The 15548-nt window shown below is 31.8% G+C and overlaps 3 protein-coding genes across 8 annotated transcripts; all 3 read left to right on the forward strand.

The window, feature by feature from the left end:
* The first annotated feature begins 302 nt into the window (after positions 1–302).
* Positions 303–3450, forward strand: LOC145961316 (phosphoribosyl pyrophosphate synthase-associated protein 2). 4 transcript variants are annotated; one of them, XM_083081396.1, is made up of 6 exons: positions 303–472; positions 912–1052; positions 1577–1985; positions 2239–2517; positions 2589–2735; positions 2816–3450. In XM_083081396.1, the coding sequence occupies exons 2-6, from the start codon at positions 976–978 to the stop codon at positions 2972–2974; spliced, it is 1071 nt and encodes a 356-aa protein (XP_082937522.1). In that variant the 5' UTR covers positions 303–472; positions 912–975; the 3' UTR covers positions 2975–3450. The 4 variants fall into 4 exon arrangements, with proteins under 4 accessions (XP_082937522.1, XP_082937502.1, XP_082937512.1 ...); XM_083081376.1 differs by having other exon boundaries at positions 304–462; XM_083081386.1 differs by lacking the exon at positions 303–472 and adding an exon at positions 481–586.
* Positions 3451–3550: 100 nt separating this feature from the next.
* LOC145961309 (dynein axonemal assembly factor 5-like) lies at positions 3551–7374 on the forward strand. The gene is made up of 6 exons (XM_083081363.1): positions 3551–4415; positions 4533–4772; positions 4869–5064; positions 5241–5547; positions 5635–6598; positions 6816–7374. The coding sequence occupies exons 1-6, from the start codon at positions 3713–3715 to the stop codon at positions 6950–6952; spliced, it is 2547 nt and encodes an 848-aa protein (XP_082937489.1). The 5' UTR covers positions 3551–3712; the 3' UTR covers positions 6953–7374.
* Positions 7375–7537: 163 nt separating this feature from the next.
* Positions 7538–12186, forward strand: LOC145961332 (rho GDP-dissociation inhibitor 1-like). Of its 3 annotated transcripts, none has more exons than XM_083081416.1 (4): positions 7538–7694; positions 8787–8966; positions 9352–9576; positions 9771–12186. In XM_083081416.1, the coding sequence occupies exons 2-4, from the start codon at positions 8789–8791 to the stop codon at positions 9968–9970; spliced, it is 603 nt and encodes a 200-aa protein (XP_082937542.1). In that variant the 5' UTR covers positions 7538–7694; positions 8787–8788; the 3' UTR covers positions 9971–12186. The 3 variants fall into 3 exon arrangements, with proteins under 3 accessions (XP_082937542.1, XP_082937551.1, XP_082937559.1); XM_083081425.1 differs by lacking the exon at positions 7538–7694 and adding an exon at positions 8430–8691; XM_083081433.1 differs by lacking the exon at positions 7538–7694 and adding an exon at positions 8430–8614.
* Positions 12187–15548: the final 3362 nt, after the last annotated feature.

The following is a 15548-nucleotide window of genomic DNA, read 5'->3' on the forward strand; positions in this document are numbered from 1 at the left end:
ATTTTCAAGCATTCCTTGCGTTCCAAAATTTTCTTCTTGAAATATATAGTTATGTTCGATTGACCAATCAGAACAAAAATTTCTTAATTCTTGTTAATTCAGAAATATACGTAATTATGTATGATAATTATAAATATGATAAATTAATAAGAAGAAAGGAAAATAATATTATTAATTTAAAAAAAGTTATAAAATGGGATCTATTAAATATAATCTCTCTATGAAGAAAAAAAGACTTTTCTACCGACAGTCATGTGATAAACAAATATACCTAGATGTTTAATTTAAAAATGCTTCGGATGGATAAACTATGTTATATGTACAAAGAGGAGTTCATGTTCACAACCCAAGTTATCAACAGTTATCAAGGATAATCAGAAGAGACGTCGCACGTTTCTTCGGCCAGCTTTGTAAAGTGGCGAAGTTATCTCTTGTGATTGAGTTGTGGCTGGACTGACAAAGGTAAATAGATGTAAGATATCATAATTGAATTTACATACATAATATTGGCAAAGTGGAATTTATTTCGTCGCAAATACATATTGTGCGCGAAAAGACGGAATTTGATCGATTGTTTGTTTAGATAGTGAGACTCAATCACATTTCATATATATATAAGTATATATATGCATGTTTCACGATTTTATTTTACGTTTTTTCTATAAATTTATTCGTACAAGTATCGAAGATTCTTTTTTTAAATCGATATTAAATGTCCTTTTTTTTTTAAATTTAGATTATCATTATATTTGAATTTTTCCTATGTAATCTTTGTTTATATTTTTCTATTTTCTTTTTAAATATGGATTTGTAAAGTTAAATTCATAAAGTTTCACTAGTTTAAAATAAAAAGGTAAAATTAATTTTTTTATAGGAGGAAAAGATAAAATTAATCTCTTTATTTCTTATAGATTTCATCATTAGATCTCTAGAGGCCTCATATTGTTATACAGCTAGTCAACAATTATTAAAATAATGGAGAAGCCAATTTCATCAGACATTGTCCTTATCGCAGGAAACTCTCACCCAGAGCTTGCCAATCTTATTGCAAAGTGAGTTATATAATAAATTGCCTCTAAATATCAAGATATAATTTTCATGTATTCTTGTGATGACAAGAACAATTGTATACAATCAGTTTGTTTTTTATATCTCTCACAAAATTATTAGATTAATATATAAAAAATTGAAAAAAAGAAAAAAAGAAAACTGCACAGAAACATAGAATGTGTAATTAAAAAAAAGAGACCTAATAATTTTCAAATATTTTGAAAAATAATTGATTTAAAATATAAATACAAGTTTATATTATTGCGTGTGTGTGTATATATATATATATATATATATATATATATATATATATATATATATATATATAGTAATTGTATTATTTATTTTATAGTTTAAATATATAATAATATATTCTCTATATTGCTAAAAAAATTATTATTTGTTTAGTTATTTAAATTAAAACTTAGTACTTTATCATTATATTATTATTATATCATATCTATTATATCATTGTATTTGAATTTTTTCTATGTAATGTAAATTAAAATGCTGTGTATATTTAAAGTCGTCTAGGTGTGAAGCCTGGTGGATGTGCTGTATATCACAAATCAAATCGTGAGACAATGGTAGAAATAGGAGATTCTGTACGCGGCAAAGATTTATTTTTGATTCAAACTGGTACAAAGGATGTAAACAATAACATAATGGAGCTTCTTATTATGGCCTATGCTTGTAAAACATCATCGGCCAAAAATATTGTTGGAGTAATTCCATATCTACCTTATTCCAAGCAGTGCAAAATGCGCAAACGTGGCTGCATAGTTTCTAAACTTTTAGCAAAAATGTTGTGCACAAGCGGTCTAACTCACATTATCACCATGGATCTCCATCAAAAGGAAATTCAAGGATTTTTTGATGTTCCTGTGGATAATTTGAGGGCTAGCCCATTCCTGTTGCAGTACATTCAAGAATCCGTATGTTCTTCTACATATATCTTCTACATATATTGTTATATAAATCCTAATCTATTACTTATTTTTGAATTGTAATAGCAATTTTATTTGAATGAATTGGGACTAAAGACCCACAGACATAACATTTCTCTCTTTTCATAGCTTTGAAAACAATATATTACAAATGTTTTACATTATGCTTTTTTCATTAAAGTAAAAATAATAAAATATATCTTTTTTTGTCAGATATAAAATATATCCTTTTTTTTGTCAGATTCCTGATTATCATAATTCTGTGATCGTTGCAAGAAATCCAGGTAGTGCAAAGAAAGCTACTAGTTATGCAGAGAGACTACGTTTGGGCATTGCGGTAATTCATGGAGAACAGAGAGAAGCCGAATCGGATATGAATGACGGTCGCTATTCACCACCCGCACTAGCGTTAGCCTCACGTACTATGGATGTTGGTGTAGGTATGCCTTTGCATCCAGCAAAAGAAAAACCGCCTATAAGTGTTGTCGGAGATGTAGGAGGACGTGTTGCTATTATGGTGGTGAGTAAGATGGTATAGATTCAGTTATACATATAATCGGGTATGATTTATACCTGAAAAATGATTTTTAGGATGACATGATAGATGATGTACAATCGTACGTAGCAGCTGCCGAAGTGCTTAAGGAGAGAGGAGCATATAAAATATATGTCTTAGCTACACATGGTTTACTCAGTTCAGATGCGCCTAGACTCATTGAAGAGTCTCCAATCGATGAGGTAACGATATTAAAATTAGAGGCATAGTTTTTTAACATATGGAAGATTGAGATGGAAAACAATTCATTAAATGTTTTCAGGTGGTTGTAACCAATACGGTTCCTCATGACGTGCAAAAGATGCAATGCCCAAAAATCAAGACTGTCGACATTAGTATTCTCTTAGCAGAAGCAATTCGACGTATACATAATAAAGAATCAATGTCGTATCTATTTAAAAATGTAACTTTGGAGGATTAGAAACTAAATATTCAACCATCAAAAATTATATTTTAATTATGATTAAATGACAATGAAAGTCACATAAAAGTCGATGCCGGGGACCATGTCCAGAATACATATCCGTCTTTTAATTTTCTACACTATTTTTATATTTCCTTGACTTGAAACAAGTGAAACTGTGTAAACTAGTCCCTTGCGTTAATTAGTGATAATCGGCCGAATGATTTAATTATATTTTTTTGATAGTCATTTTCCCCTTATATAATCTATAGTTGTAGATTGTAAAAAACCAGCTATGAATATAGTCGGATGTAAGATATAATTGTTACAGTATTATCATACTGTAATGCATTTTAGAATCCTGTAAAATCACATATAGATGTGTATTCTGTGCTTACCAGTGATCTAGTTTAATAGTTTTAGTTTTACTGTATGATTATATATAAAATCATTGTATTTTAAAAATTAAGACATAATAAATATATTTCAAGATATTTTTCAAAAGATTTTTTTCAGATAAATAAACAAAAATTGTATATTAAACGCGAGTATTTGCAAAATATATATGAATTTATAATAGCAATTATGCGATCAAAAGAACGTATATCTATCATCAATCCACAGGAGTGTTGTCATGGAAACACAGTATTTAGATCGGATATTAATTATTTCTTATATACTCTGTAAGTTCAAAGTTCTATGCTTTTTGTGTATCATACTGTCATTTTGATTTCAGAAAAAGAATCTGATTAAAACATGGAATTGGATCTTGAATTAAGCAAGATTATCGTTTCGTTGCAAGCGGACGAAAAAAATCGTCGCAGACAAGCATTAGAAGAAATAATGAAAAATATATCTCGGGAAGAGATGTCGAGCAGACTCGACGATTTGGTCAAAATATGGGAGAATATAGATAGATTTCTAGTCAGAATCTTGAATGATAATACTGAGACATGTCGAGATCTGACTGTAGGAATACTGAAGATTTTTCTCGAAGCTCTGCCACCCAACGACAAGCACATAATTTATGTTATACCGATAATGTCCAGACGATTAGGCGCACAGGAGCAGCTCGAGCCGTCAGAGGAAGTACGCTTGAAGTGCGTGTCTCTTCTACGTATGATAATCGCAAAATACAAGGATTTATTAGTGCCATACATTCAAGATGTGACAGGAATATTGGCACGCACCGTTATGGATAATTATCCGAATGTAAAAAAGGAGAGTTGCAGATGTATATCGGAGTATGCAAAGACTCTGCCAAGACATTTCTACTCGCAATCGGAGCATTTAATAAAACCCATCTTAAGTAATTTTACGCACCAGCATTACAGAGTTCGACTTGCCGCTGTTAAAGCGATAGGTGATGTTATTCAACATGGGAATAGTAAGTCGATGGAAGAAGTAGCGACTCCTTTGGCACAGAGGCTTTTTGATCAAAGTGGAATTGTCAGAGAAGGTATAATAGATTTTTCACATAATTTTCTTTTTTTATTTTACTTTTATTCAAATTTTTTTTTATTTTATTTTTATTTTTTTATGCAAATTTATATAATCTTATTATGAATCTTTATAGCTGTAATTGAGGTATCTGGCTACTGGTTGACACAATTACCTGATAGATATGGTTGGTGGCACAAACTTCTTCCATTGATCCTAACAGGATTGCATGATGAACTTGAAGAGATTCGTGTGAAAGCAGCAAATTTGTGGGATGCTGCAGGAAGATTGTACATGGAAGAAAACGAAAACGACAGAAAGTTAAAAGATAAGATGGATTTTCTTACAGAAGATCCGGAACATTATCCTCCAGAAAGTAAGTTATTTAAGAGAAATCATGAGAATATGTAAACAGTTTAGATTATAGATTATAGATTAAAAAGTATACTATATACAAGATTGTAATTTCTAGTTTCTAGGCCAAATTTAGGATGTCGTATGATTGCACAGCAGAATTTATGTAAGCTAATTAATGGTATCAGTGTCGAGCTTGGAGATTGGTTGCCAGATATACGTGTACGCTCTGCACAATTACTCTGCATATTGATATTAAATGTTGAAGAGGATGTTACACAATATATTGAAAAGCTCTTGCCACCTATGTATCGGTAAATACTTGCAACATTTCTCATTAAAAATTTAAAATTGTAAAATTTAAAGACAAATTATTTGTTACTCCAAAATTACATTTTATTTATATGACTTTTAAAAAATATGATCGGCCGTGTTATAATGAAGAAGATTGTAATTAGTGTATATATTGTAGTTATACTCTTTGTTATAGTGCTTGCAATGACGAAGACAAAAGAGTCATGGGCTGTGTGGAAACTGCTGCGCGATATCTGGGCTATTTTGTAGAACCTAAAATTTATTGTCATTTGATGCTTCCCACTCTGGAGGAATGTCTAACAGTCGGACACCTACGTGTCTTCTCGGCGATTATCAGTGGCAGCGAACAGCGAGCTCTTTCGCTACAGTTAGACAAAATCGCTTCCTTTTTGCAGCAACCATATGTTTGCCAAAGCAGAAAGAGTAACTATCAACGTCAAATATTATCTTCCTGCGATTCTCTGCTCATAGTTTGTAAACAGGTATGACTTTTTATGAGTTCGTTTGTTTTAAATATAATTTCATTTTTCCTGTACTTTATTTTTAGACATAATATATTGAATGTGCAGGACTGCATATCAATTACTCAAGCATTATTCACCGTAATATTCACCGTGTACGCGATGAGTATAGAGTCTTTCATTCGCGAGGAAGCGGACAGACTCTTGGAAGTGCTCATCCATATAAACTCGTTAAAGGATAAGGAAGATCTTTTTCGCAATCATGTAAAACCGCTGTTAACCTCGATTCACGATGACTGTGCCTCATGGTCGATTTACAGTGCAGAGTCGCAAATTTTTAGCGCTTGCTTAAGTCGTGCTGGAATCGCCATAGCACATAATATGGATCTTGCATTACCTATTCTCAAGAAAACTATGAGCAAAGACGCCGATCCTGAATTGAAACTGCGGCACTTTATTCTGCTTTCAGAGTATTTTCTTAATAATCAGAATTTAAATCAACATATTGAGGATCCACATAAATTCGTGAACACGATTATCGAGGAATTGGTTGTACCTGGACTCATCTGGAGTGCTGGCAGAGCGGCTGAAGCTATTCGTACAGCCGCAGTTTGCTGCCTCTGTGCCATCCTAGAGAACAGGATAATTAATTCCGGCGAGAAAATCGACAACTCTTCTTCAAATGAAAAATCTAAAATTTGCATTACAGTAGACGAGTTTCCATCTATCTTCGACAAAGTCACGCCTGTTTTGGTCAGTTTGGTGGACGATAAGGCGAAGAAAACTAGACTGTACTCTATGCGTGCTATTTGTTTATTAATAACAGTTGGACAGAGATTATCCTGTTTGAATGATGAACTTATTCATCGCACATATCCAGTGGTATTGAAAAGACTCGACGATGGTTGCGATGACGTTCGCTATGCTGCTGTGGAAGCACTTGTTGACATATGGAATGGTGCATCTAAAGATTATGATATTATCGGCAGTAGAAGTCATATTGACGCTCTATATACGACAATGATTATTCATTTGGATGATCCAGAATCCCGTTTCCAAGAGACAATGTTAGGTAATAAACTTTTGCTATTTATTTTTTTTTCTACATCTATACTTCTTTTTTTAATGTAACATATATAATTTAATTTTTAATTTAATATAAATATTAATATAAATATAAATTAAATAATTTAATATAAATATAAATTAGTTTTTTTTAATTTAATATAAATCTCAATATATTTTAGTATAATAAATTTTTTAATATATAGTTTTTGCTATCTTTTTAGATGCTTTAAAGAGTGTTGCAAAGATTTATCCCGAATTATTGCATCAAAAATTACATAATTGCCAACCAAATTTTAGGAACAAAACAGGAATAGATGCACTTTTGGAATATTGTCAAAGTATATTACAAAAAGATTAAACTCATTTCTGAAGATTTCTAGTAATATAGTATAGATTAAAAATGATTAGATATAAACTTAGGTATAAACTTTTTTATTAACATCTTGTTGAATATATTGAACTTCTTAATATAATTATCATGAATAATTTAACTTTATATTAACAATTTGAAAAATCAACTTTTCATGTTTGTGCAAAATACAATAACTTATAAAATAATCCAGTTTACTTTATTAAAATAAAATTCAAATCTGAAAAGAAAGCCAAGAGAAGACTCCGTGTTAAATAAATAATCATGAATAGCTGTCAATTTTTTTTATTAAAATAACGCGAAATGTCAAAAAAATTACGCCAATAAAAAAGTATACTAATATGTATATGAAAATCGATATAAACATTCTCGAAGAAACCCTAAAGTCATTCGATGTATTTGACACGTTCACATAAAATAATTTAGATCTGACAAGTTACGGCGATATTATAGCTATTAGAGACAACTAAACACGTGTTTAGTATCAAACGTAAGCTTGAAGCTCGCATAACCTCCTTGCGAGGCAGGCTTACGCGGTCGCAGGAAGTACCCGCCCTTTTGGAGGAGCCGCCATGTTGTCCGTGCCTTCCGCTCGGCGAAGCACGAAGCGGAGGGGTAAAGGCAAACGAGATTAGCAGTCTGCCGATAATTCGGTGCGTATTTTCGCGGACGTGAGGACCGGTCGTATCGTCACTCAAGCCGCCTGTCGGGACACCCCGAGAGCGACACGGTGAGTGTTTGAAAATGCGAATATCTCCAACTCCCGAGTCCAACGATCGAGTCTTTCTCGCCGCGTCTTCTCCAGCGGAACCGGAGTTATTTGTTCGACCGCTTTCCTTTTTCTCCAGCGACGTAACTCTGTCTCTCGAATTCTTAACCCGTCGTGCTTTTTATCTGCGCTCGGATAAAAAAAAAAAAAACAATTTGAGCAAGCCGGCAAAATTTCGCCCAATTGATTCAGCTACGGCTGGTAGATGCGCGAAAATAAGTCCGTTCGCTGGTAAATAAAATGTCACGATTGACTTCTCTCTCGAGTATTTATGGAAATTCATGCTTCCTTGACGTACCGGCTTCACACTTTATCATTGGCTATATTGAATGAAAAACAGGGGGCAGTCGGAAAAAAGTAGACGGAAAAATAAAACAATTTTGAGGCCTGCTCATTGTATAGACATATATGTTCTTATATCGCACTTTGTTACACCTTTCGAGCTTAAAATAAATACGCTTGGATTTTATGGAGAAAAGATAATAGGATGTCAAAGATAAGTGTAGAAAAAGCAAGCAGAAGCACACCACGTTACCCTCTAATAAGCTGTATTCCTTTTAATCGTATTTTCTATATTTTATTTGCTTTCTTTCATCCCGAACGTACCTATATTATTTTATAAATAAGAAAAATGCAAAAAACAGATGTAATTGAAATAAACAGATTTGCGTTGTTCATATTCGGTCTCGAATATGGATCTCGAGATTCGATCGTTCAATCGTACTTTTTGACATCTTATATGTATGTAGTATTTCACTCCAAGTGCAAAAGGTGCAGGTAAGAGCACGACCGATTAAAGGATCTCATTAGTTTCTGTCATTACGCGCGGCTGCCTGATCGATCTCTTGGAACGTTCTAAAAATATTCCGCCGATATACGCGGTACGTGCACGCTTTTCCGTCCCGCTTTTCCTCCGTGAAATTTGGCGCCGCCTGCCAAATTCTTGGACTTTCCACCAGTGAGAAAATTCTTTATCGCGTGATAACGCGTTTTTTCTCTCTCCACACAAGTTTGTTTATATATATATATATATTTTTCCCGGTTTGAATATAGCGATGTCTGACCCTACGGGTGATCATGTAGATGCGTTGGAAGAGGAATTGGAGTCCAATTATAAGCCTCCGCCGGAGAAGAGTATCGAGCAGATTCTGGAAGCGGACAAAGAGGATGAAAGTTTGCGCAAATATAAGGAGACGCTTCTGGGAGAAGCAAAGTCTGGTGGTATCATAGTGGGTGAGTTTCTTTTCTTTTATATACGTATAATGAAATATATGTATATATGTATAATTAAGTGTTTAGAATTTGCTTTTATCGTCGCTTATTAAAATATTAATTATTCATTATACTTTTCATTATTATTAATGTATAAAGTATCCGTATTCCATAAAGATCTGATCTCATAATTTTTGCAAATTTTATACAACTCTTTATATTTACATCATATAGTGTCATATATGTACATCATATTGTGTAAAATATTAAAATATATTTTTTTTATTTACCTCTATTTATTCATTAGTAAAAATAATAATCATGTAGCAAATACATTTAAAATATGCAGAACTATTTAATATATTTGTGTAATAATAACAATAATTCTAAATGTATGCTTTTTTAGATCCTGGTGATCCTAGAAAAGTAATAGTAAAAAAATTGGCACTGTGTGTCGCCGATCGACCAGATATGGAGTTAGACTTGACTGGTGATTTAGCACAATTGAAAAAACAGATATTTGTCATCAAGGAAGGTGTAAGCTACAGAATCAGAATTGATTTTATCGTACAGCGTGAGATTGTGCATGGATTGAAATATGTTCAGAAGACATATCGTCTTGGTATGCCTGGTATGTTTTTATCTTTATTCATTTCGTGTTTGATCCAATATCGATTGATGTCATATTTTTAATTACCATAAATTCGATTTCTTGTTAATGCTCCAACTGCAAATTAGGAGTAACGGGTAAATAGAATATATGATAATCTCTATATAAAAAACATGATTGAACAGATTTTACATCTGTAATCTCTTTTGTTTCAGTTGACAAGATGACACATATGGTAGGCTCGTATCCCCCTAAAACAGAACTTCAATCTTATACCACTCCACCTGAGGATGCGCCATCCGGTGTCGTAGCGCGAGGGTCTTACAGCGTCAGTTCTCTTTTCACAGACGATGACAAACACGAACATCTCAAGTGGGAATGGGCGTTCGAAATTAAGAAGGATTGGAAAGAATAAGTCGTCTTTTATCCTGTTTGGATACAAATAAGGGGAAGACGATAATCTACAATTCCTAGCCTTATACACTTTGCAAATAATAATAAGAACATGAAATGCCAAATCATATTTGGATGAATGATTTATAATGTTCTTTAGTTGCGGTCTCGGCGTTGCCATAAAAATTAATAAGATATTTTAAGTAACAAAAGAGAGAAAAAGAATATAATCAATATTTATTAAGCGTTTTCTTTGTAATTGATTGAATATTCAATCGTAAAAAGTAGTACTCAAGAATTGCAAAGTATACGTACACATAATCTTTAGTCACTAGAAAAGCAGACACCAGTAGTAATGATTTAATGATTTAAGCGACGCACGACAACCAGTGTTTCCAGGAATGATGAGTATTAGATGCATGAGTGAAATTTATAGTGAATGTTAAAGCCAACAATTGATCCACTATAATATATGTATAATACTAATTAAGAGTAAAGAAAATGCTCTAAAATATTTAGATAAAATATTTGTACATGATTTTCGGACAACGATCAGAATTTGCTTGATTATAAATTTATATATTTAACATCCTATATATAGTGTTATATAAAATTATATGTTAAATATCTATTATCTAAAAAAGTGTGAAGGAAAGATCAAGATATTATCTAAAAATGTGTGAAAGAAAGATTAAGAGAATAGAATAGTCACAATGCTTCTATTCTTCTAAATCAGAATATTCCTAATAAATCATATGTTCATAAATTATATAAATTTATAATATATGTAAATTATATAATTTATATGAATTATATAATTTATAATATTATATATATATAAATTTTGAGTATTAAGAAATTAGATTACATTTAACTGCATAATATATTATAGTTTATTTTAATTAGTTACTGATCTCACAAAATCTATCATCTATCATGCAAACAGATGACATAAATTTTTGCTCATAATTATGGCAATACTACTATTTATAATAATAATGAGAGATATAGAACAATTACTCTATTGATGACTTTTAATGATTTTATATAATTTATATTAAAGATTAATATTTTTTCCTATTTATATGTTCTATTTACATATATGAAATTGATTGACTTTTCTGGTCAAAGATGTAAAAAAAAACCTATCGATAGTGCCATAAGTAGTCAATTTTTGATCGTTGTCCGATAAAATGATACTATCACTTATATCTATTTTGTAATATAATTATTTCTATATGTTGCCATATAATGGGCGAGAATATATTGATTTAGCTATTGGCTCAAATCAAGTATCTTACAGATACGAATGCACTTATTAATAGTAAAAATATTGAATGTTTTAGAAACAAATAATTATTCGGGTATAAGGTATTCTGTTTACATACTTCTTGTGGGAAAACTTTCATCAGAATTATTATCAGGAATAATATTAACATAAATCTTGTATATGTGTGTGCAAATTGAAGTTCCGACAACCATATCCTTCATGAAAAATAGTGAATGCGTTTATCATCAATCAATCATTGAAAAACCTTAATTACCTAATGTAGAAACGCGCACACCATCAATAATTAATCATTGTGTAAAAAAATTTGTATATTTATATAACCATACTGTATTAGAACCTGTGGTGTTTTTTCGATAATCATACTGATCAATCGTGTAGAAATGCCACGTATTTGTACGATAATGAGCGATGACAAAGAGAAAAATATATATTAGTATAGATATTTTGTACCTTTACTACGAGCTTCACAAAAACAAATAGATTGAGAATAGTTACCTCATTGGAAAGTTACACAAAATATATATTAATAACATGTATTTGTGCAGATAAAATAGAATCACATTTCGCATTTTTCCAAAGATATTTCAATCCAAAACATATTTTTCCACTACATGTACGAAGTAGTCATTTTGATTGTTTCCTTTTAGCTCCAATAGCATCTTTTTTTATCATCGAATAAAAGTGGATCTTTGGTTTTCTTTTATCGCTCTTTTTTGTACATTTTTTGAATTTCATAAGTAACGAGAGAGAGATAGAAAGAAAAAAGAAAGAGAATCTTCTAAAGTTATTTGGGATTAATTAAGCTTTGGATTAAGCTTAGGATTTGTGTGTACTTCATCGTACTTTGTATATCACGCGTATTCATTTGTATTATGTGACGCAATATATATATATTGTATGCGGCGAATGCGATTACTGTATAACAAATATACAATCTACATCAATAATCTCTTCGCCTCTCTTTATCCGACATTACGCTTAATTATTTTACGTATATTTCTTTTTATCTTTAGATCTTTTTATCTTAGATAAATTAATGAAACACGTGAATATTGTGTTATCGAGATATATTTTTAAAATCCAATAATAATAAAGCTATAATACAAAGCGTACTATTTATTCAAAATTAGTATAAATTTTTATAAAGAAATATGATGTTTATCAGAATTGTGCTAATCATTACCGGATGCACTATAAATATTTCTTGGCATTTGAAATGAATTAGAATTGTTGATATCAAACTCTGATAATATATTCAAATATCTTGTATTATATTAGAATTAAATTTATATCTGGCATTTGTTCCACACATTATTTATTTTTCGCAGTGGCATGAACGTCTCTAAAAACAATCTAAAAATAAAAAAAGAAAATAAATGATTTAAAAAAATAAATGGAAAACAAAACTTATTCTTTATTTTACAAAAGCAAGAAATAGAAAGAGAAACTCTCAGATCGTTCATGCTACTTTGCTAATGATAGATTTCCGAAAGATCATTAAATATACTTTCATTCGTATATAATATTGCTAATTAATACGAAACATAATCTCTCTCTGATGTAACGTATTTCGAAGCAAATACTTACTTTTGCATTTAAACCATGTATTCCTGAGTATATGTATCTATCTGTGTAAATATATATATATATATTTAGTGTGATTAGAGTACGTCGTTTTTCATCAGTATTTATATGTAATCCGTTCTTATATTTAAGATCATTCTCAATAGTTTAGATCGCGCCTCAAGACCTTCATTCAGCCAGTGAAATGGCCGTGCAACATTTTCAGACCTCATTGAAGACGATCTTAAATATAAAAAGGGAATATGAATACCGACTATAGTTTGATATATTAATAATTGTATATACATATGTATGAGAATTTATATATTTTTTCGATAGCGTCGCCGCGGCCGTCTGGCTGGTGGTGATGTCTATTGCGATTGCAACAACTCGGCCACGGTCACGGTCACGGCCACGGTCACGGTCTACTCTTTCGCGGGGCTTTCTCGTGGCGCGGCGCGCGTTCTCTCCACCATCCGCCGCGCCAGCCGGTCAGCGAACTCGCGTTCATCAGCAACGCGTTTGCGCCGGGTACAGAGTCGGGACGCAACCCGACTCTGTAGAATGCAAAGCGTGATATTGAATTCGCGGAAAGTGAAAAATTCATCGCAGCCTCAAAGCGAACATACGCGATGATTTTTTGGTCATTTAAAGTCTATAAATGCGTGAAATAGCGCGATTCACAGATGATTTTCTCACTTTCCTGAATATTTTTCCGCATTGTGTGGGAATATCCTATATAGAATTTATCTTTGTATAGAGAATTCACTTGTCACTTTTCCATTCAGTTATAACAATGACTCAAATAATTTTCCAAAGCAATTTTCGGATCAATTTCTGAGACATTTAATTAATTAATCGCGTGTATTAAATTAATTATGTTAATTTACTATTGTCGTATAGATAGGGTGTAATTGTATATCTAATAATTTAAATTTTCTTTGTTAAATTTTCATCTTTTTCTAAAATTAAGAATCTTAGTGACAGATATTTTATTCTAACAAAGGAGTAGACTTTATGAAAGATATGATGGAACAAGGCAAGGGAAAAGGGAGAACATTGATACTGCGCTTTCCGGGATTTCGGGTGTGGGAAAGATGCCGCAGGAAAATCGAAGTAGGTGCGTAGGGTGTGGCATTTTCGGGCGTTTAATTAGAGTTGCAGTATGACTGTAGAATTAAGAAATTATCATACGATTTATTGCACGACAAGCGTGCAAAAATTTCTTTCTGCGAAGAGAGTTTCTCTCAAAAATCAGAATGTAATAACTATCATTTTTTTATATCCACGATGTCATTAAAAATGCAAATTAAACGTGCAAAGTAAGAGGATATATCTCTTATTTTATTACGAAATAATATCTCCATTTGCATTTTTAATGCATCCTTTCTTTTGCTCGAAGTTGAAGCACAAGCATAAATTATGCTAACAATGATATTGTATTGTTTATAGGGAAATCGGACTTAATTCTCCAAGCTCATTGATTGAATTGCAAGGTAAGGTTTCTGGGTAATGTGTATTGAACTTGCAATGAATAATACTAAAACATTATCTAAGATGCATGTCATTGTCAATAGCCTCGACAGCAATTGCATAATGATATGCATTGTAAATGATTGCAAATAAAAATGATCTTGGATTTCATTTATCGAATTGTGATTGCGTTAAATATTTACTTAGTAATTTTTAATTGCAGGCTTGTGCTTATCGAGCTCGTCATCGAGCTCAAAGCATGATGATGAAATTTAAAGCAATTTGGCAAACGAAACGTATAATTGAAGCTTATCAATGTTTCCTTAGTTATCTCATAAAGAGTTTAAAAAATAACTCTAGAACGTGACTAGAAAATTAAAAAAGAACAAGAGACAGGCGACGAAATTTTGCGTATTTTACGATTCACGAGACGATAAGAATGAAGAAGAGGGATTCTCTCGTTGAAAAAGACAGCACGTTTCCGGAAAGCGATCTCGGACGGATGCGAGATGTTCTCGTTAGACACGCTCGGAAAAGTCTCTGGCTCTTCGAGCCAAATCAAATTAAGTAGTAGCTATAGTACTAATTAGGGATAGCTTTTTTAATGGGTCGCTCAGCCTGAACGATTGTGCTCGATGCGAAACTCGTAACGGAATCTCGAATTGTCATTGATATACCTCTCGGATGAAATAATTGATTGATTGAATTGAATCATTGATTGAATCATAAAACCAAAAAATTCGATGGAATCAATGAATGATATCAATTAATTCTTAATGAAAAAAGAAGGTAGTGTGTACTATAATAATATATCTTATACATGTCATTTATATGCAAATGTTTAATAACATTCTTTAATCGTTAATAATATTAGCAATATTATAAAATTGACAAATTTTTATTAACACATACATTCGTTTTAATAATATTTAATATTAAGGTCAATTAACTCAGAGTTGTAATCTTGTAACTAAGTAAGATACAAGTATAATTAAAGATAGTTATGAATGCGCATACGCACAGACACACGTACACACGTGCATTTTTAATCGTAAACTGATATCAGGAAATGCAGAGGGGAAGAGAACCGTTAATATAGATTTCTTCGTCATTATTACGAATGATATACGATATTGCTCGCGTGCTTTAATTGGAGAGCAAACCTGTGCGCTTATTTAGGCGAGTATTAGCGAGTCAGGTCAAACTCAACCAAACTGGTTTGGTTAATCTCATCAGTCTAGTCAACAGGAGATTTGCCTGATGGATTGGATCT

This window comes from Camponotus vicinus, unplaced genomic scaffold (assembly GCF_025532165.1).
Source record: "Camponotus vicinus isolate PSW18456_S1 unplaced genomic scaffold, iyCamVici1.0 SCAF_1, whole genome shotgun sequence".
Taxonomy (NCBI): domain Eukaryota; kingdom Metazoa; phylum Arthropoda; class Insecta; order Hymenoptera; family Formicidae; genus Camponotus; species Camponotus vicinus.